This window comes from Nerophis ophidion, linkage group LG17, assembly GCF_033978795.1.
Source record: "Nerophis ophidion isolate RoL-2023_Sa linkage group LG17, RoL_Noph_v1.0, whole genome shotgun sequence".
Classification (NCBI taxonomy): Eukaryota; Metazoa; Chordata; class Actinopteri; order Syngnathiformes; family Syngnathidae; genus Nerophis; species Nerophis ophidion.
Genome location: NC_084627.1, coordinates 38,646,242 through 38,669,835, shown reverse-complemented (window position 1 = coordinate 38,669,835; position 23,594 = coordinate 38,646,242). Strand labels below are relative to the sequence as shown.

The 23,594-nt window shown below is 42.5% G+C and overlaps 1 protein-coding gene across 1 annotated transcript in view; it reads left to right on the top strand.

Annotated features, from left to right (window-relative positions):
- si:ch211-196i2.1 (collagen alpha-1(I) chain) overlaps positions 1-23,594 on the top strand; it is a 171,189-nt gene that overhangs the window by 71,860 nt on the left and 75,735 nt on the right. The window contains exons 14-23 of the mRNA XM_061876913.1: positions 2,029-2,082; positions 5,383-5,427; positions 5,556-5,609; positions 5,707-5,751; positions 8,700-8,753; positions 13,362-13,406; positions 13,520-13,573; positions 15,577-15,684; positions 20,424-20,477; positions 23,513-23,566. Coding sequence (XP_061732897.1) covers positions 2,029-2,082; positions 5,383-5,427; positions 5,556-5,609; positions 5,707-5,751; positions 8,700-8,753; positions 13,362-13,406; positions 13,520-13,573; positions 15,577-15,684; positions 20,424-20,477; positions 23,513-23,566 — 567 coding nt within the window. The remainder of the gene's footprint in view (positions 1-2,028; positions 2,083-5,382; positions 5,428-5,555; positions 5,610-5,706; positions 5,752-8,699; positions 8,754-13,361; positions 13,407-13,519; positions 13,574-15,576; positions 15,685-20,423; positions 20,478-23,512; positions 23,567-23,594) is intronic.

Below are 23,594 nucleotides of genomic sequence, written 5' to 3'. Positions count from 1 at the left end.
CCCAGGACATTACAGGGAGACAGAACAGGATCGCTGACGGGTCTGCCGACTTCCAGCGCCCCTTCCAAACCGGTGAGAAACAGGTGTATCCTCATAGCTATAGTACACATAAACATGTGTGTAGGATAGAAACATCAAAGAACACAAAGGACATTAAAGACATTAAAAAGAGCAGAGCTGATGCAACCAGCCACTCCTATTACACACAGCCATAAAAGTAAAACAACAACAACAACAAAAACTAAAACATACACTGTGGTGGCCTTTGCGGTGTTCCACGTTATTGTCTGCTGGGGTGAAACAGGAGCAGACTCAACAAAGCAACCAATACCCTCGGCCGCCCACCAACTCCCGGCCAGAGTCCAGTCCGCATGCATGAGCGAGGATGTGTCCAAGGAGACCGAGGTGTCCGATACCTGCTCATTCAGCCAAGACACCGAAGCTTGTCCGTACCGGCGCTCAGCGCCAGCTCCGCAGCCCGGTCTCTTCATCCGCATCTCTTTCAGTCACTCCAAACAGACTCTGATGTTGCAGAAACCCAGCAGTTGGTCTCCATGGCCAAAAGGCTCACAGGAGGCAGATCCAGAAGTTCACAAATAAAACACCGCAGAAGTCACGAAAGTGCCACCCTTTGTCACACAGTCCACATGGATCCCGAGCCAAAAGGCAAAAAAACCCCACATGAAATCAAGAGGGAAACATCCGGAACACAAAAGGATGACACAAGAGCACAGAGCTCTTGCCAACAGCAGCCACTACAGAGGTGCGATGATGGAAAAAAAACAAAAACGAAAAAAAGACACATAACTACAGGTCTGCTTACTGTGGAGCAATGGCATCATTGTGTCTATTGTGTCTGTTGTGTCCAGAACACCCTATGAAAATATCTAAAACCCGCCCACAATAGTTCCCTTGCCTCTGTGGTGTTGTGTTTAACTAAGTACTATCAGAAGTTGTTGAAGGTGCGTGTTGAGCGGGAGGCGGAAATCCAGAAAGGGCAAGGCAAGCTCGTATGTCCGTGGGCAAGCAAGAGATCAAAGGCAGGAGCGAGGTATCAAGGTCCGTGTCCCGGCGTGAGGTCGAGATCTAGGAAGGCAGCAGGGAGTCCAGAGAGGATCCAAGGGGACCAGACACACAACTCGAAACCAGGAAATGGGGGAACGCTGCGGGATGAGGACACAGGACACAGAGGAAAGAATGCACATAGATAGAGCTAGAGACGTGTAAGCTTACAGTACTGAGACAGGTAGCTACGTTCTAGCACTGGAAGTCAGGAAGCGCTGGCTTATGAAGGGAGTGGAGTCTTCATCAACGTTAGGAGTGTTGATTTCAGATTTCCTGCAGCCGCGCAGAGGCATGGGCGTGTCCAGAGGCGCGCACAGATGAATGAGAAGCGGCAGGAGTCCGACACGTAACGGCCTCTTGTTAATTCGAAAATATGAATCATGCCTTTCACCTGAATAGTAGGATGTGTACATACACCGAGAAGTTGGTGCACTTTAACAGCCAACTTAGACCCGAAAAAGGCAATAAAAGACCTGCTTTTACTTATTTTTTATTTTTTTATTCACAAGCACTATGCGTCATTCTTCATCTAAACGGGAAAGAAATGAGCATCCCAGTGAGAGCACATTTTATTATGTTTGTTGTCTTTCATGAAGTCTGCCATGAGTGGTAGTCAACGTCGTAGTTGAAAGAAAAAGTGAACGTTGTAATGCGTCTATGAAATCAGTGCTTAAAATGATCCAAATATGTAAATATTAAATGTTATTATGAATATGCCCGCTACTACATTACATACAGTATATACTTAGAGCATGTACTCTATATAAAACAATGATGGAAGTGATTGGATGTTTTTTTAAGTGCTTTATAGGCAAACTTTGGCTTGCATTTATTTACTATAAACTACTTTGTGTGTGCTTGTCTTACATAAAGATTCTGAATGATTGGCAAAATTCCAAAATAAGTGCAGTTGCCCTTTAAGTATTGTTTTTGTGTGTGCATGTTTTTCTTTTTTTTTGACAGGGTGCGCCGGGCTTTACAGGACGTGTCGGAGCTCAAGGAGTCAATGGCTCAAGGGTAAGATTCAACCAAAGAAGTACTGTAGTTAGAGGAGACCTAATATGCAAAACCAACTTTTCTTACCTACTGGTACCTGTTTTTGTGTATTTGAGATCTGCATAAATCCCAACATTTGAAATCAAACCGTAGAGTCGTAGCAGAGATGTTTATAAAACAATCGTGCCTTCCTTCACTTCCACCAAACAAGCCGTTTGGAATTTTCCCGATTTGTGACATTTTTCCCCGGTGTGACACAGCCGATATAGTTCATATATGGTGAGGGTTTACCCGAAAAGCTGAAGATAGCTTACTGTCGCGCTAAAAAACTACAAAATGAGTGATTGGGAGAAGATGCAATCAAAGTGGAGGCATGTAAATAAGAACGTATCCAAAATGGAGCTTCCTGAAGAGATAGTCAGGAAGTTGCTGGAAAACAGTCAGCCACTTCGTCCAGCTCCACCCGGGCGATTCCGAGGCGTTCACTGGCATAGTCTTCCCAAAGTGTCCTTGGTTTTCATCGTGGTCTCCTGCCAGTCAGACGTGCTCTAAACACCTCTCCAGGGAGGCGTTCTGGGGGCATCCTGACTAGATGCCCAAACCACCTCATCTGGCTCCTCTTGATTTGGAGGAGCAGCGGCTATACTTTGAGCTCCTCCGAAATGATAGCGCTTCTCACCCTGTCTCTAAGTGAGAGCCCCGCCATTCGATGGAGGAAACTCATTTTGGCTGCTTGTGCCCTTGATCTTGTCCATTCGGTCAAAATCCAAAGTTCATGACCATAGGTGAGGATGGGGACGTAGATCGACCTGTTAATAGATTGATACAGTGTCCGCATTACTGAAGACGGCGCACCGATCCGCCAGTCGAGCCCATAATCCACTCTTACCTCACTCGTGAACAAGACTCCGAGGTACATGAACTCCTCCACTTGGGGAAAGATCTCTTCCCCAACCTGGAGATGGCACTCCACCCTTTTCCGGGTGAGAACCATGGACTCAGACTTGGATGTGCTGATTCTCATCCCAGTCGTTTTACACTCGGCTGCGAAACAATACAGTGACAACTGAAGCCACTATGTTACACCTGCAAAAAGCAGAGACCTAATCCTAATGTCACCAAGCCGGATCCTCTCAATGCCATTACTGCACCTAGAAATACCGTCCATAAAAGTTATGAGTAGAATCGGTGACGAAGGGAGTCCAACCCTCACTGAAAGCGGGCAAGCAGACCAAGCTCTGACACCGATCGTACAGGGAGTGTACCGCCACAATCAGACAGTCCAATACCTCATACTCTCTGAGCACTGCCCACAGGACTTCCCGGGAGACACGGTCGAATGTTTTCTCCAAGTCCACAAAGCACATGTACATTGGTTAGGAAAACTCCCATAAACTCTCAAAAACCCTGCAGAGAGTATACGACCAGGACGAAAACCACATTGCTCTTCCTGAATCCGTGGTTTGTCTATCTGTCGAGCCTCCTCTCCAGTACACCTGAGGAGTGTGAACCCACAATGGCTGGAACACACCCTCAGGTTCCCCTTCTTAAAGAGAGTTCCTCTCTTTAAGACCAATGTTGCAGATGCTTGTCAACCAAGACAGCCTCACGGCATCTACAACCTTAAAGAACTCCGGGCGGCTCTCATCCGCCCCTTGGGCCTTGCCACAGAGGAGATTTTGAACACACACAGCCACAGAAATAAGAGAGCCCACCACAGATTCCTCTGGCACTGTATTCCCTCCACTGATCTACAACATCCTGAGTCGAGGTCAGCAGGACACCATCCCAGTTTCACTGCTCCCCTCTCCGTTTGTTTAAAAATGTATGAGTACGTTTAAAAAGTTATCGGCACATTTTGGTTAAACGTTCAGGAAACATCAAAAATGGAAAAGGGAACAAGTCATTACATTCTGGGGCTGATCTGGATCATCGCCTCGATTCAGGACTTTTTTCAATTATAGTTCGCATTCACTCATGTCTGAGTACCCAAGAGGCTTAAATCAAAAGCAGATACGAGCAAAAAAAATCTGACAATGCAATGGAATCGATACCGAGTTTTCCAGACATCATTCGACACGACGAAGCTTGGAAAAGCATGGGGGATTGTGTAGCAAAAACTAGACTAGGGAGTCTGGACTTCCATCCTCAGACTGTTGCCCCCAGGAACTGGATACGTGTGTAAAAAATGGATTGTTGCATAGTATATGTGATGTATTTTGTATTCACTGAAATGCATTTCTGTTGACCCAACACGTGGAGCAGGTGGGTCATATTTCTTGCAGATCATTTCAACAGGATTTCCCTTCACAGCCGTGTAACTGCCAAAAACTGCACCTTTTAATGATATATGACTTATTTTTACTTACAATATGCCGAAATCCAATAAAAAAAAAAAAAGCCTTTCTTTGGATACCATGAATTTTAAAAATACTTTATTGATGATTATTTTGTGAAAAACAATCTTTGAATTGTTTTTAAAGCGTATAATTTGCTTTTGAAGTTTGTGACTATGTGTGATTTGACAGAGCTACAATGATTACCAAATCATTTTCAACCTATATTTAACTGAATAAACTGCAAAGACAAGATACTTAAAGTTCAAACTGGAAAACGTTGTTATTTTTTGCAAATATTAGCTCATTTGGAATTGGATTCCTGCAAAATGATTCAAAAAAGCTGGCACAAGAGGCAAAAAAGACTGATAACTTTGAGGAATGCTCATCAAACACTTATTTGGAACATCCCACAGGTGAACAGGCTAATCAGGAACAGGTGGGTGCCATGATTGGGTATAAAAGCAGCTTCCATGAAATATTTAGTCATTCACATAAAAGGAGGGGGCCAAGGTCACCACTTTGTGAACAAATGCGTGAGCAAATTGTTCAAGAACGACATTTCTCAACCAGCTATTTCAAGGGATTTAGGGATTTCACCATCTACGGTCATCAAAAGGTTCAGAGAATACGGAGAAATCACTGCACGTAACATTGAATGCCCGTGACCTTGGATCCTGACATCGGTGTGTAAAGGATATCACCACATGGCCTCAGGAACACTTCTACAGTTTGTCGCTACATCTGTCAATGCAAGTTAAAACTCTACTATGCAAAGCAAAAGCCATTCATCAACAACACCCAGAAACGCCGGCAGCTTCGCTGAACCCAAGCTCATTTAAGATGGACTGATGAAAAAGTGTAAAAGTGTTCGTTGTTCTGGCGAGTCCACATTTTGAATTTTTTATAGACACCTATTTGAAAAGTTTTTAAAGTGCAAACAAGTTTAACTTGGTTTTGTGTGATTTGCTCTTTTTTTTTTCAGGGGGACATAGGCCCTGCTGGCAGTGTCGGCCGCAAAGGCCCACAGGTACTAATTTTAAATGATTATCGTTCATTTTATTTATGCTACGATTTATTCAGATTTCTTAAAATGTTTATTGGTGGTTTTAAGTTACCGAGCCTTTACAGTTTGTCCTTAACTTTCCTTTTGACTAGGGGCCCCCAGGTTTGGACGGACAGGTGGGGCCTCCAGGTCCCAGAGGTCCCCAAGTAAGTTAGTGAATAAAATTGTTGTTGTTTACAAGTTTATTAGCTCAGGTCAACAATTGTTTGTTATGTAAAGTTAATACTTTCAATGATTTTCCAGGGAACTCAGGGACTGAGCGGTGGACCTGGGCCTAAAGGCGATCCTGTAAGCATCTTTTTCTTATTTAAATGTGCCTGTTTTCAAATTTTGAAATCTAAAAAAAACCTGTGTGAAGCAACTAGGATTAGCTCAGCACCTCCAAGTCCGAGTCCATGGTTCTTTCCTGGAAAAGGGTTAAGTCCCATCTCGGGGTTAGGTTTTTTTTTTAACTTTGATTGATACTTTTATGAGTAGATTGCACAGTACAGTACATATTCCGTACAATTGACCACTAAATAGTAAAACCCGAATAAGTTTTTCAACTTGTTTAAGTCGGGGTCCACGTTAATCAATTCATGGTAAGGGGAAGACATCCTGCCCAAATTGGAGTAGTTCAAGTACCTCAGGGTTTTGGTCAATGTATCGTGCGATCAACAGGCCTCTTAAAGGCACCAGAACCAAATCAAGGAACTGGAATTGTCTAAATTCCAATGATAACCAACCCTATTGATCACCAGGTCTTGGGGGGTTTTGACCAAGGTGACTGTGGAGGGACTTTTCCCTTCCCGGTTCCTCTGACCACCATGGAGAGACATGCCAGGGTGACAGTTTTATGACTTAATAAACCTCAGCTTTCTCAGGTCAGGTCGCTTTGCAGCACTCGACTCTTCCGCCGTCTCTCTCTTCCGGTCGCTTTTCAGTCTTCCCCATCTATGGTGACAGTCGGGCTCTTTGCGTTGCGTTTCAGCTTTGCGCTTGCGTCTTCGTCTCCGTCTTGCTCTTTGTCTTGCTCTGTTTCGGGTTCTCACTTCACCAACTTCTCCAGTCTCTCCTGCCTCGTCCTTCTCGGCTGCTGCCCTTTTACGCAGTGACGGGTGAATACACAAAAGCGCCCTCGCTGCAGGTCCGCCGGCCACGTCTTCTCACAGTGACCAAAGTTTAAGTCTGTTGTTCATACTTGGGCGGCAATTCAGTCCACAATGATGAGGACTGCATCTTAATTTCCCAATCAATCTACGTACCTCCTCTATGGTCAAGAACATTTGTCTCAAACATGAGATGTTATTTTGCGGCCCGCACCTTAATGTGAAAATTTAATGTTGGTGCGGCCCGCGAGTTTTACATGAACGGCGCTTTACAGCGTCATACTTTTAAACCCCTCGATTTTTCCAGGATGCTCCCAATGTCAGTGCCCCTCCTGGGATAATTATTCTCTCAGATTTTACCTTAAAAACAATATTAAAAAGGCACCGTGGCGGCACTGCTTTAAGCGTCGTCTTCAACCTGTCCAAACAGTTGCCAGCCCAGCTACATGTTGTAGTCAATATTGATAGACACAGTAAGCGACTGCAAGACATAGTTGATCAACAGCCACACAGGTCACACTGAGGGTGGCTGTATAAACAACTTTATCACCGTTAGAAATATGCGTCACACTGTGAACCCACACCAAACAAAAATGACAAACATATTTTGAGAGAACATCCGCATCGTAACACAACATAAACACAACAGAACAAATACCCAGAATCCAATGCAGCCCTAACTCTTCCGGGCTACAATAGGGGGTGGCCCGGAAGAGTTAGGGCTGCATTGGATTCTGGGTATTTGTTCTGTTGTGCTTTGGATGTTCTCCCAAAATGTGTTTGTCAATCTTGTTTGGTGTGGGTTCACAGTGTGGCACATATTTGCAGCAGTGATAAAGTTGTTTATACGGCCACCCTAAGTGTGACCTGTATGGCTGTTGAATAAGTATGTCTTGCAGTCGCTTCTGTGAGTCTGCAGAAGTCTGTACACTGTTTGTATGGTGGAGAAGAGGACGGCAGTTCGTAGAGAACATGAAAGACATTGCCATCACGACCCGTCCTTACTATTGTTGACCTGGTGAACACCGGGAGAATGATTCCCCCGGGAGATTGGCGGGAGGGGCACTGATTTTTGGGTGTTTCCCAGAAAATTCGCGAAGCGTCGACGAGTATGTTGCCAGGGCGGGAAAGCCATTCAAAGAAGGTGAAATTAGTAAAAAGTGCATGTTGGATTTTTTTAAGAAAACCTTTCTTGCAGCCCAGCCACACCCAGTTTCGGCATCCAGTGGCCCTCAGGTAAATTGAGTTTGAGACCCCAGGTCAAGAACTTCAGATAGTGATCAAAATAACAAGATTGCCAATACTACAAGCGGCCGAACGGTCTCTTCCTTAGAAATAGGGTGAAAAGCTATGTTTTTTGGGAGGAGCTTGAAGTTAAGCCGGGGATCCTTAGAGAGAAGCCGGATGAAGTGGTTTTGACCTATCCCCTTGTTCCACCACTTGGGAGGTGAGGGGAGCAGTGAGCAGCAGCGGTGGCCGCGCTCGGGGATCATTTTGGTGATTTAACCCCCAATTCCAACCCTTGATGCTGAGTGCCAAGCAGGGAGGTAATGGGTCCCATTTGTATAGTCTTTGGTATGACTCAGTGTTCCATGTTCAATGTTTACATGAAGTCCACACTATAATCATTGTCCATAAAATTAGTTTTGTGTTCAATATTTGTGTTTTTATTGATTGATTGATTGATTGATTGATTGATTGATTGATTGATTGATACTTTAATTAGTAGATTGCACAGTTCAGTAAATATTCCGTAAAATTGACGACTAAATGGTAACACCCGAATACGTTTTTCAACTCGTTTAAGTCAGGGTCCACGTTAATCAATTCATGTGTGACTGCAACGGATTAATTGCAATTACGTGGATTCTTATAGAAAAAAATTGCTTGCATTTTTGTGTACGATTCATCAGACATTTCGGAACACAGTGCTAAGAAAAAACAAGTTACCATTGTAACTTTGTTATTTAATTCATGCATAAAGCAGACTTCCAAATCTGCTTCCAAACATAAAATATATAGTAGTGAATTAATTTGAGTCATACTGCTGCAGATAAAGCTGAATGATTTGATTTATTGTGTCAGCATGACAGGTCTTATTATAAAGTACACAATATATTTGATTTTTTTGTATTTTTTTCATCTTAGGGGCTGGTTGGCGTCATGGGTAAACGAGGTGAACCTGGCTTTGAAGGGCAAGTGGTGAGTCGCATTTACGTATGAGTTTTGCTATTGTATACTTTATTTGAGTTTCATTGAAGTTATACATAATATGTTACAAACCCCAAAACCGGTGAAGTTGGCACGTTATGTAAATCGGAAATAAAAGCAGAATACCATGATTTGCAAATCATTTTCAACCTATATTCAATTGAATAGACTGCAAAGACAAGATACTTAACGTTCGAACTGTTAAACTTTGTTATTTTTTGCAAATAATAGCTCATTTGGAATTTGATGCCTGCAACATGTTTCAAAAAAGCTGGCACAAGTGGCAAAAAAGACTGAGAACGTTGAGGAATGCTCATCCAACACTTATTTGGAACATCCCAGGCTAGTTGGGAACAGGCCTGTGCCATAACTGGGTATAAAAGCAGCTTCCATGAAATGTTCAGTCATTCACAAACAAGGATGGGGCGAGGGTCACCACTTTGTGAACAAATGTGTGAGCAAATTGTTTAAGAACAACATTTCTCAACTAGCCATTGCAAGGATTTTAGGGATTTCACCATTTACGGTCCGTAATATCATCAAAAGGTTCAGAGAATCTGGGGAAATCCCTGCCTGTAACATTGACATCAGTGTGTAAAGGATATTACCACATGGGCTCAGGAACACTTCTACAGTTTGTTTCTACATCTGTAACTGGAAGTTAAAACGCTACTATGCAAAGCGAAAAGTATTTATCAACAACACCCAGAAACGCCACCGGCTTCTCTGGGCCTGAGCTCATCTAAGATGGACTGATGCAAAGTGGAAAAGTAATTTGTGGTCTGACGAGTCTTTGTTCCGGAGGACACAACGTCCACAGTTTACTGTGGACGTTGTGTCCTCCGGAACAAAGAGGAAAAGAACCATCCGGATTGTTACAGGCGCAAAGTTCAAAAGCCCGCACCTGTGATGGTATAGGAGCGTATTAGTGCCCAGGCATGGGTAACTTACACATCTGTGAAGGCACCATTAATGCTGAAAGGTACATACAGGTTTTGGAACAACATAAGTAACGTTATCATGGACGCCCCTGCTTATTTCAGCAAGATAACGCCAAGCCACGTGTTACAACAGGGTGGCTTCATAATAAAAGAGTGCGGGTACTAGTCTGGCCTGCCTGTAGTCCAGACCTGTCTCCTATTGAAAATGTGTGGCGCATTATGATTAATACGACAACGGAGACTGTTGAAGAACTTAAGCTGTACATCAAGCAGGAATGGAAAATAATTCCACCTGAAAAGCTTCAAAAATGGGTCTCCTCAGTTCTCAAACTTTAACTGAGTGTCGTTGAAAGGAAAGGCCATGTAACACAGTGGTAAAAATGCCCCTGTGCCAACTTTTGTCCAATGTGTTGCTGCCAATAAATTCTAAGGTTAATGATTATTTGCAAAAATGAAAAATGTCTCTCAGTTTGAACATTAAATATCTTGTTTTTGCAGTCTATTCAACTGAATATAGGTTGAAAAGGATTTGCAAATCATTGTATTCTGTTTTTATTTACGATTTACACAACACGCCAACTTACCTGTCATCGGGTTTTGTACATTTTTAGCCGCATTTTTATGGCATTGACTCACATTTTTGTGTCACTATAACAAAAATATTTAACATGCTTTATAATTGCATAATATAGAAATATATACTGTGGTTAACTTATAAATATTCATTTTTTACAAAAATTTGTCACCATATCATGTTTGTATCCATCCATCCCATCCATTTTCTAACGCGTATTCCCTTTTGGGGTCGCGGGGGGCGCTGGCGCCTATCTCAGCTACAATCGGGCGGAAGGCGGGGTACACCCTGGACAAGTCACCACCTCATCGCAGGGCCAACACAGATAAACAGACAACATTCACACTCACATTCACACATCCATCCATCCATTTTCTACCGCTTATTCTCTTTGGTGTTGAGGGAGGCGCTGGTGCCTATCTCAGCTACAATCGGGAGGAAGCCGTGTACACCCTGGACAAGTCACCACCTCATCGCAGGGCCAACACAGATAAACAGACAACATTCACACTCACATTCACACACTAGGGCCAATTTAGTGTTGCCAATCAACCTATCCCCAGGTGCATGTCTTTGGAAGTGGGAGGAAGCCGGAGTACCCGGAGGGAACCCACGCATTCACGGGGAGAACATGCAAACTCCACACAGAAAGATCCCGAGCCTGGATTTGAACCCAGGACTGCAGGAACTTCGTATTGTGAGGCAGATGCACTAACCCCTCTGCCACCGTGAAGCCCCATGTTCATATCATATTCAGCAAAACACGGATTTATTGGTATGTAGAAAAAGTATTCTAACAGTATCACAATTAATTGACTCAGAGGTTAGTGCGTCTGCCTCACAATTCGAAGGTCTTGAGTAGTCCTGGGTCTGATCCCGGGTTCGGGATCTTTCAGTGTGGAGTTTGCATGTCCTCCCCGTGACTGCGTGGGTTCCCTCTGGGTACTCCGGCTTCCTCCCACCTCCAAAGACATGCACCTGGGGATCGGTTGATTGGCAACACTAAATTGGCCCTAGTGTGTGAATGTTGTCGGTCTATCTGTGTTGGGCCTGCGATGAGGTGGTGACTTGTCCAGGGTGTACACGGCTTCCTCCCGATTGTAGCTGAGATAGGCACCAGCGCCTCCCTCAACACCAAAGAGAATAAGCGGTAGAAAATGGATGGATGGATGTGTGAATGTGAGTGTGAATGTTCTCTGTCTATCTGTGTTGGCACTGTGATGAGGTGGTAACTTGTCCAGGGTGTACGCCGCCTTCTGTCCGAATGCCGCTGAGATAGGCTCCAGCGACCCCCCCAAAAAAGGGACAATCGGTAAAAAATGGATTGCTGGATGGATGTACAGTAGTGAGGATCAATAGATGAACATAAAGCCTCACTGGTCCATTTGCCGTATTGCTTTACGGCAGCGCCCCCCAGAGGAACTACTAAGCTACTGCATCACTGTCAGGTCAAGGAAATGCTCATAATCAAATTGCTTAAGCATTTTCATTATTATTAAAGTCAAATATAAAGTGCCAATGATGGTCAAACACACACCAGGTGTGGCGAAAATATTCTCTGCTTTTGACCCAACACCCTTGATCACCCCCTGGGAGGTGAGGGGAGCAGTGAGCAGCAGGGGTGGCCGCGCCTGGGAATCATTTTGGTGATTTAACCCCATAATTCCAACCCTTGATGCTGAGTTCCAAACAGGGAGGTAAAGGGTCCCATTTGTATAGTCTCTGGTTTGAACTCAAAACTTACCGATCTCAGGGCGGACACTCTAACCTGAGATCGGTAGATTGTGAGTTCAAACCCGAATCATACCAATATTAATATTATCATAAATGTGCTCGTATCATATATACATAGCCCAAATGGAGGTTTTTGGAGGTTTTTTAACAGTGACGTGCGGTGAACTATGCACCAGATTTTTTTTTTTACTTAAATTTATACGAGCAGTTGAATTAGGTTGCAGATTAGAAAAACAGGAAAACCAAGGGAGTAATTTGTTTTCATAAAAAACGTTATCATTATGATATTATCAACTTGTCCAGAGTGTACGCCGCCTTCCGCCCGATTGTAGCTGAGATAGGCACCAGCGGCCCCCCCGACCCCAAAGGGAATAAGCGGTAGAAAATGGATGGGATGGATGGGTTTGACAAATTGGTCCAAAAAGTCTTTAACAAAGCTTTTTGGTCCCATTTTCTTTTAACAAAATAAATCAAGTATTGTGTGTGTATCTTCCCTTTCTGTATTTTACCCGGAGCAGCAATAACACCCACAAACACTGGCTTTTTCTAATAAAAATTACTTGTTTGTTATAAATACAGTTTAAACAAAAAAAAGGAAAAATGCTGGCTTCCGCTGGAGAGACATGTGTCTGCTAGCTTTAGCGCCCCCATTTCTCCCAGTGTGGCGAGTCAGATTACTGCTGAGGCATTGAACAATAAATCGCCCCCTACTTTGAGGCAGAGGTACTTGGTGCCTCATGGCCTGCCTTTTCCCCGTGGCTTCAAGCACGCGCCCCCTCCCACGTACACGCTCAATACACTTTGTATGTAGCCGTGGAGGCATCACCTGTGTCTGCCTCACTTCAGGTCTGCTGCGTTATTTTGATCAGGAAACACAGAATTTCCGCGATTTTGACCATGAAAATTATCCAAATATACAGGAACCACACCAACATTACATAGAAAGCAGAGACCAAAAGAGAAATATTCAAAATAACATCTCATAGTTAAGCCTTTTACCCCTCCTGGTGGCAAGGTGAGGCACTGCCTCCCTTGCCTCCCCTGACAACATGTCATTGTTTTTTAGGGGCAGAATTGAACGGCTCTCATGGACTGCATTGTAAGCTGAGTTAATTTAATACTTTGATTTCATTTAAAATAATTAATCCATCGTCATGTCTTTCAATATGATTGTGAACGATAGGCAAAATTCCAAAATAAGTGCAGTTTCCATTTAAGGCATTTTTCCAAAAAAACGTCTAAGCTGTGGTGCTTCACCACTGGGGTACCACAGTAGATGAATACATATCTTGTGGCATGCAAATGGTTTTAACACTTCTGACGCTGATATCAATTTGAATTTATGTTAAGGGTGCACCAGGGCAGCCGGGTCCACCAGGTTTCCCTGGAGCGACGGTAAGCTCAGTTGAAAAACACTCAAATAGATATTAACTACATTATCTTAACTTTATTAACTGAAATGGAAAAGCCAATGATTATTATTGAAAACTGCTTTTTTTACTGGACAGGGTCCCTCTGGCCCAGATGGAGACAATGGGATCCCAGGACCTAAAGGAGATAAAGTAGGAAAAAGACATATTTCTCAATGTTTTGTTGCCGGTGTTTGACGCCAGAGAATGAGTGTATCAGTCAATCAATTAATCAATGTTTACAACGACATCCTCGGTTCAGAGCTCACATAAGAGCAAGAAAAAACTCACAACGCAGTGGGATGTCAATGAGAATGACTATGAGACACCTTGGACAGGACCGCAGATGTGGGTGGGTGACCCCCCACCCCCTCCCCCTAGGGGAGATTGGATGCAATGGACGTCGAGTGGGTCTAACATAATATTGTGAAAGTCCAGTCCATAGTGGATCTAACATAATAGTGAGAGTCCAGTCCATAGTGGATCTAACATAATAGTGTGCGAGTCCAGTCCATAGTGGATCTAGTCCAGTCCATAGTGGATCTAACATAATAGTGAGAGTCCAGTCCATAGTTGGGCCAGCAGGAGACCATCCCGAGCGGAGACGGGTCAGCAGCGCAGAGATGTCCCCAACCGATGCACAGGCGAGCGGTCCACCCTGGGTACCGACTCTGGAAAGTCAGCACTTCATCCATGGCCACCGGACCTGTGCCCCCTCTCCCTTGTGGAGAGGGGGGCAAAGGAAAAAAGAAAAGAAACGGCAGATCAACTGGTCTAAAAAGGGCGTCTATTTGAAGGCTAGAGTATACAAATGAGTTTTATGATGGGACTTAAATGCTTCTACTGAGGTAGCATCTCTAACTGTTACCGGGAGGGCATTCCGGAGTACTGGAGCCCGAATAGAAAACGCTCTATAGCCCGCAGACTTTTTTTGGGCTCTGGGAATCACTAATAAGCCGGATTTCTTGCCGGGACATATGGTACAATACAATCGGCAAGATAGGATGGAGCTAGACCGTGTAGTATTTTATACATAAGTAGTAAAACCTTAAGTGCACAGGAAGCCAGTGCGGGATAGGCGTAATATGATCAAACTTTCTTGTTCTTGTCAAAAATCTAGCAGCCGCATTTTGTACCAACTGTCATATTTTAATGCTAGACATAGGGAGACCCAAAAATAATACGTTACAGCAGGGGTGCCCATTACGTCGATCGCCAGCTACCAGTCAATTGTAGAGGGTGTGTCAGTCGATCACCAGCCAGGCAATAAAAAAACAGACCTAAAAATGAGTGATCATCTATCTTCACTGAGACGTCACTTTCGTCATTTGATTGACATTCACGGAACCGGAAGATCTTCTGAGATAACACTGGTTGATCGAGGAGAAGGCGAGAAACACTTTTTATCGCATCGTACCTGCCGTCACAACGCTAAAGACCGACTGCACAGTTCCTGTCTTCGCAATAAAGGCGCTGCTTCATCCTGCCTGTGCTAACAAAATAAAAGTCTCGAAAAACGGGTGTGCACGGAGTTTGCCGCCGTTGTATTTCTTGCAAAGCATTTAAAAACGAGTATGCAAGTTGGACAAATAAGATGCCAAAAGCCAACCACTCTCATGTGGTATCGGACAGAAAGGAGCATTTTTTTTATCATCCATTCGAAAATGTGGACGTTATCAGCACTACAGTCTGGTTCCAATCAATGCAGATCATCATAATCAGGTGATACTCCCACTTATATTCTTGTCTTCATGAAAGAAAGGAATCTACACGTTTTAAACATGCTTGTATTATTATTAAACACCTTTCCCTTGTTAACAAAAACATCTATATAAGAATGAGGTAGATCCCCTCAACTTGGTCAGGTGAAAAGTAATCGAGACGAGACGTAACGAACGCACGAGTAATGATCTCACCGTGGCTAGTGGACAAAATGGAATAAATCAATTAATTAATCAAATGTTTCGCTTTGTCCTTGTAAGTTAAGTTAAAGGTGAAGTACCACTGATTGTCACACACACCATAGGTGTGGCGAAATTAGATAATTAAATACTTAAATTTACACAACATATATTTAACAAAATGTTGACTGAACTTTGTTGACTGATGTCTCTCTGCATTGTCTTTATTATACACGTTTTTTGGTGTTTTCCCAGGGTTTTCAAGGGGCAGCTGGAATTAGAGGTCCCCAGGGCGAGAGGGGCCCCGCCGGTTTTCCAGGTTACCTTGGGGTCAAGGGCCAACCAGGCCCTAAAGGCATTGAGGTACCATGCACAGCTACATTGAAATGAATTATTTACAATTTGATGGTGAGGGTATGCATTTATACAGTACATAGTTTTCCCCTAAGGCAGGGGGAGCCATGAAAGACAAATATTTTAAAATGTATTTCCGTGATTGCCATATAATATTTTTACCACTGAATACAACTGTCAGGTTCAAACACTGATGACATCTATTAAACAGACAAGAAGCAAGGAATTAAACAGAGACTGGATTCAATTTAGCTCAATGAGGAGAAACACGTAGACCTGTACTCTAGTACAGTGTGGTTCCACGCTCTGACATGAGTTTTGCGCCTCCTATTTTATTTGGACTTTCCTGCGTGCATCTCTTATTCTTTTTTTAAAAATTGCTATTCTGAAGCTAAACAATAATAAATAAAATACTTTTGACCATTAATGCGACTTCTTGAACAGGTGCGAAAGAAAACGGATGGATGGATTCAAATGCCTGAGAATGTTTCATATTTTGAACGTTATTTTCAACACAGCGTAATTATTAATTACTTATCGTGTTAAGCAACGTCAGCTACGATTTATCTGAGAGCCAGATGCAGTCATCAAAAGAGCCAAATCTGTCTCGAGAGCCATAGGTTCCCTTCCCCTGCCCTAAGGTGTGTTCGCGAATGTGTCGCACCGGCACGGATATATCATAGAAAATAATTTGGTTTTTTTTACATGAAAACAAAAATAAAATAATATAATTTATTGTAGCCCCCAGAAGAAGTCACGCAAAGTCCGACGCTATTTTTAACTTTTATTTCCAATGTTATTATAACAGAGGGCACAATTCCAACAGATGTTACCTGCCGTTTCCGTTTCCAGACAAATAACACTTTTGCCACTTTCTGGCACAGGATGGTGTGTTTGTGATCATGGGAAAAAACATTACCACCAGCAGGTCGTTACATTATGAATGGATACACATAGCCTGTTAAAGAGCACTTTTTTCTAGTGAAGCACCGAAAATGCCTGTAAAGTGTAATGTGTCGTGATTTTTGTATTCTTTTGTATCATGACCTGTTGAATGTTTACTGTATTAACCTGCCTTAGGACAACGGATGGAAAATTACCATCGTGCTAACTCCGGCATATTTACTTTGTTGCTCAATGTTGATGAATATGCATTGTCCTAATTCAAATAAATAAATAAAATAAATCAACTCGGTCATCGAAAACAGCGCCGTCGAAAACGGACGTAAACAAAACGCACGCCATTGTCTGCAGCGTAGTAGGCATGACCCCGATGTGGCTGTACCTTTAATATATCCCCAGATATACCCGCAGACAGCGATCTACAAAATGTGCAAATATTAAGAGGAGAGTGGCAGATTTTAAGGAGGGAAAGTCCAACTGGAGCAACAGCGCCAAGCAAGTGTGATGTCATGCTCGCTGCAGCTCTCTTCTTTCGTCAGGGACAGAAGTAGAGTCTCTCAACAAGAGTACATTTTATAATGACAAGAAAAAGATGTCAGATTTCTTGTTAGTCGTTCTTGATAAAAATGTAATTAATAGTCTATAGTAGTGTTGTCCCGATACCAAAAGTTTTTCGGTACTTTTCGATACTTTTTTAAAATAAAGGGTGTCTGGGTTATTTGGTGTCAAACCCCAAGATGCAGAGATGGAGGCAGGCATGGAGTGAGCAAACATGACTTTAATATAAATACTAAGACAAAACCAAACAAAGGGTTCAAACCAAAAGCGCGCACGTGGGCGGATAAAAAACAAAAGGCCTTTAGCATAGAAGCTAACAAGAAACAAACATGAACTTCAGCATGGAAGCTAGAGGATCACAAACAGAAAAACTGGAAAAAAGCTATGGCTAACAAAAACAGCTTACCGCTACGATGACCAGGACAAGATGTAGCACGACAGGTAATAGCTGTAACAAAACGACAGGTAGCATGACAAGAGTGACATGAGGCAACGACAATACAAATGACAATACAATAATCCAGCAACTGACACAAGACAAAGCAGGTACAAATAGGAGCCGGCTGATTGGCAACAGGTGTGGCCAGATGCCAATCAGCCGCAGCTGAAGGGGAACACACCACTCAGGGAACAAGACAGGAAGCTGACAAAATTAGAGCACTAGACAGGAACTAAGGACAGGAAATACTAAACACACTGAGAAGGAACACAGCACTCAGGGAACAAGACAGGAAGCTGACAAATTAAGAGCAATTGACAGGAACTAAAAGACAGGAAATACTAAACACGGGAAACAGACAAATGCAGAGGAATACACTAAAACAGACAAACTGTCAGGGGCAAGCCTGACCAAGGAGACCAAAAATAATTGCATTATTGGCTTTATTTTAACAAAAAATCTTCCGGTAAATTAAACATAATTTTATTACTATAAGTTTGTCCTTAAATTAAATAGTGGACATACGAGAAAACTTGTCTTTTAGTAGTAAGTAAGAAAACAAAGGCTCCTAATTTAGTCTGCTGACATATGCAGTAACATATTGTGTCATTTCCCATTCTTTTATTTTATCAACGTAATGAGGGACAAGCTGTAAAAAATGATTATTAATCCATTTGTTTATTTACTGTCAATTTCTGCTTACTTTCTCTTTTAACATGTTCTATCGACACTTCTGCTAAAATGGAATAATCACGTATTCTTTTGTTGTTTGGACACTTTACATTAGTTTTGGATGATACCACACATTTGGGTATCAATCCGATACCAAGTAGTTTCAGGATCACACATTGGTCATATTCAAAGTCCTCATCTGTCCAGGGAAATATTTCCCGAGTTTTATAACATAACATAACATAACATAACATAACATAACATAACATAACATAACATCATACATACATACATACATTACATACATACATAACTACATACATACATACATACATAACTACATACATACACACATACACACACACGCACACACACACACACACACATACACACACACACACACACACACACACACACATACATATACATATACATATATACAAAAGTAGATGTTGTGATGCCCAAAAATATTATAATCATAGTAGTAACGACTAGATACACTATTGTACTTGGTATCATTACAGTGTAGATCCACCAATGGCGTGTGTTTACATTTTGGCACCGGTGAGCTACGGTGTGTAATGAAGCATGTTTAGCTATTCCTCGTCCTGCAGGGATGATACTTGTAAGAAACTCACTTTATTTGTCCTCATGTAGTCGAGGATTAGTGATTTAGAAGTAGCTAAAACACTGCCGACTGGGGCAGGACGCATACTTGCCAACCTTGAGACCTCTGATTTCTGGAGGTGGGGGGGCGGGCGTGGTTGAGGGCGTGGTTAAGAGGGGAGGAATATATTTACAGCTGTTGTGTGCGCAGTTGTGCACTGCACTTTCTAAAGTAGATGTTATATGCATGCTTGATTGAAAACTTTTATTAGTAGATTGCACAGCACAGTACATATTCCGTGCAATTGACCACTAAATGGTAACACCCCAATAGTTTTTCAACTTGTTTAAATCGGGGTCCACCTTCATCAATTCATGGTAAAAATATATACTATCAGCATAATACAGTCATCACACAAGTTAATCATCATAGTATATACATTGGATTATTTACAATCCTGGGGGGTGGGATGAGGAGCTTTGGTTGATATCAGTACTTCAGTCATCAACAATTGCATCAACAGAGAAATGGACATTGAAACGGTTTAGGTCTTACTTAGTAGGATATGTACAGCCAGCAGAGAACATAGTGAGTTCAGATAGCATAAGAACAAGTATATACATTAGAAATACACTAGATTATTTACATTAGGTTATTTACAATCCGGGGAGATGGGAAGTGAATGTAGGAGGATTAGTAAAAGGTTGAAGTTGCCTGGAGGTGTTGTGGTGCATGTACAGTAGATGGCAGTATTGTCCTGTTTAAGAGTGTCACATGCTGTTTACAGCAGACGAACTGCCTTATGGTAGAGTGGTAGACGTAAACGTGACTGCTGTTGTTGTGTGTTGTCACTGTGCTGGGAGGACGTTAATGAAACTGCCTAACAATAAACCCACATAAGAAACCAAGAACTCGCCCTCGATCATTCTACAGTTATGAAGTCATTGGGCAGACACACTCTCAGACAAGTCACTCAGGTCCTAATGGAGCTGGACGGGGCGTGGCCTCCAGCTCCGCCCGAATTTCGGGAGATTTTCGGGAGAAAATTTGTCCCGGGAGGTTTTCGGGAGAGGCGCTGAATTTCGGGAGTCTCCCTCGGAAAATCCGGGAGGGTTGGCAAGTATGGCAGGACGTTAGCCGCTAGCTCAACGTGTCTTAAAGCAACTCTTCCTGAGGGCGTTTCAGTGTTATAACTTCATCTTTATTGTCAGATTTTTTAGGCAATAATGCGTCCGTCCGTTCTCCCTTTTCTGTCTACACACTGTGTCTGCTTGTAAGTACTCTGTGTGTGCGCTGTTGGCGGGGGGTATTACTTTCAAGAGCTCTAGCTTGGCGGCTAATATGGCTTTTATTTTATCCTCCGACGGTGTGGAGTGTAGGATGCTTAGCTATTCGTAACAAAATATTTTTTGAAGACATTTCAATGCACTTCTGATGTAACAAAACATTTCACAATATATCTCGTTTAAGAAAGGTATCGTGTATGTATTGACATTGCAGGATACTGTGTGAAATGCTGGAAGATGTTTAGAACTTAGATCAGTTTAACTGACCTATGTCATCATTCAGGGTGGTAATGGTGAACGTGGACTTCAAGGCCAACAGGGCAGGACCGGATTAAAGGTCAGTTTGTGTCCCTAAACATCCAGCATGGACGTACAGTCGTGGTCAAAAGTTTACATATACTTGTAAAGAACATAATGTCATGGCTGTCTTGAGTTTCCAATCATTTTTACAACACTTATTTTTTTGTGATAAAATGATCGGAGCACATACTTGGTCACAAAAAACATTCATTAAGTTTGGTTCTTTTATGAATTTATTATGTGTCTACTGAAAATGTGACCAAATCTGCTGGGTCAAAAGTATACATACGGCAATGTTAATATTTGGTTACATGTCCCTTGGCAAGTTTCACTGCAATAGGGCGCTTTTGGTAGCCATCCACAAGCTTCTGGCAAGTTTCTGCTTCAATATTTGACCACTTCTCTCGACAAAATTGGTGCAGTTCAGCCAAATTTGTTGGTTTTCGGATATGGACTTATTTCTTCAGCATTGTCCACACGTTTAAGTCAGTACTTCGGGAAGGCCATTCTAAAACCTTAATTCTAGCCTGATTTAGCTATTCCTTTACCACTTTTGACGTGTTTTGGGGGTCATTGTCCTGTTGGAACACCCAACTGCTCCCAAGACCCAACCTCCGGGCTGATGATTTTAGGATGTCCTTCTCTTGACAAAATTGGTGCAGTTCAGCCAAATTTGTTGTTTTTCTGGCATGGACTTGTTTCTTCAGCATTGTCCACACGTTTAAGTCAGTACTTTGGAAAGGCCATTCTAAAATCTTAATTCTAGCCTGATTTAGCCATTCCTTTACCACTTTTGACATGTTTTGGGGGTCATTGTCCTGTTGGAACACCTAACTGTGCCTAAGACCCAACCTCCGGGCTGATGATTTTAGGATGTCCTTCTCTTGACAAAATTGGTGCAGTTCAGCCAAATTAGTTGGTTTTCGGACATGGACTTAATTCTTCAGCATTGTCCACACGTTTAAGTCAGTACTTCGGGAAGGCCATTCTAAAACCTTAATTCTAGCCTGATTTAGCTATTCTTTTACCACTTTTGACGTGTTTTGGGGGTCATTGTCCTGTTGGAACACCCAACTGCGCCTAAGAACCAACCTCCGGGCTGCAGATTTTAGGATTTCCTTCTCTTGACAAAATTGGTGCAGTTCAGCCAAATGTGTTGGTTTTCTGACATGGACTTGTTTCTTCAGCATCGTCCACACGTTTAAGTCAGTACTTTGGGAAGGCCATTCTAAAACCTTAATTCTAGCCTGATTTAGCTATTCTTTTACCACTTTTGATGTGTTTTGGGGGTCATTGTCCTGTTGGAACACCCAACTGCGCCTAAGAACCAACCTCCGGGCTGCAGATTTTAGGATTTCCTTCTCTTGACAAAATTGGTGCAGTTCAGCCAAATGTGTTGGTTTTCTGACATGGACTTTTTTCTTCAGCATTGTCCACACGTTTAAGTCAGTACTTTGGGAAGGCCATTCTAAAACCTTAATTCTAGCCTGATTTGGACATTCCTTTACCACTTTTTGTGTGTGTTTGGGGTCATTGTCCTGTTGGAACACCCAACTGCTCCCAAGAACCAACATCCGGGCTGCAGATTTTAGGATTTCCTTCTCTTGACAAAATAGGTGCAGTTCAGCCAAATGTGTTGTTTTTCTGGCATGGACTTGTTTCTTCAGCATTGTCCACACGTTTAAGTCAGTACTTTGGGAAGGCCATTCTGAAACCTTAATTCTAGCCTGATTTAGCCATTCCTTTACCACTTTTGACGTGTTTTGGGGGTCATTGTCCTGTTGGAACACCAAACTGCACCCAAGACCCGACATCCGGGCTGATGATTTTAGGATGTCCTTCTCTTGACAAAATTGGTGCAGTTCAGCCAAATTTGCTGGTTTTCTGACATGGACTTGTTTCTTCAGCATTGTCCACACGTTTAAGTCAGTACTTTGGGAAGGCCATTCTAAAACCTTAATTCTAGCCTGATTTAGCTATTCCTTTACCACTTTTGATGTGTTTTGGGGGTCATTGTCCTGTTGGAACACCCAACTGCTCCCAAGACCCAACCTCCAGGCTGATGATTTTAGTTTGTCCTGAATAATTTGGAGGTAATCCTCCTTTTTCATTGTCCCATTTACTCTTTATAAAGCACCAGTTCCATTGGCATCAAAACAGACCCGGAGGATAATACTACCACCACCATGCTTGACGGTAGGTGTGGTGTTCCTGGGATTAAAGGCCTCACCTTTTCTTCTCCAAAAATATTGGTGGGTATTGTGGCCAAACAGCTACATTTTTGTTTATGATCTGGGCCTGTTTTGCTGCCAATGGAACCGGTGCTTTAGAGAGAGTAGATGGGACAATGAAAAAGGAGGATTACCTCCAAATTCTTCAGGACAACCTAAAATCATCAGCCCGGAGGTTGGGTCTTGGTCACAGTTAGGTCTTCCAACAGGACAATGACCCCAAACACACGTCAAAAGTGATAAAGGAATGGCTAAATCTGGCGAGAATTAAGGTTCCCAAAGTTCTGACTTAAAGGTGTGGACAATGCTGAAGAAACAAGTCCATGTCAGAAAACCAGCAAATTTAGCTGAACTGCACCAATTTTGTCAAGAGGAGTGGTCATAAATTCAACCAGAAACTTGCCAGAAGCTTGCGGATGGCTACCAAAAGCGTCTTATATCAGTGAAACTTGCCAAGGGAGATGTAACCAAATATTAACATTGACGTATGTATACTTTTGACCCAGAGGATTTGGTCACATTTTCAGTAAACCCATAATAAATTCATTAAAGAACCAAACTTCATGATTGTTTGTTGTGACCAACAAGTATGTGCTCCAATCACAAAAAAAATAAGAGTTGTGGAAATTATTGGAAACTCAAGACAGCCATGACATTATGTTCTTTACAAGTGTATGTAAACTTTTGACCAGGACTGTACATGGACCAAAACCTCCAGATGTGACTGAGTAATATCTCCCCTATGGTGTACTGTACCTAACTACACTGTTTGTAACTGAATGTAAAGTGTGTTTGGTCTTTTACTTTATTGATGGATTTATATATGTGAACTTTCTTGAAGGGAAACAAGGGACCAGTTGGTCGAAATGGCAAAAGGGGACCCAGAGGGAACAAGGTACTGTTGAATATTTTTTTTTTATAGT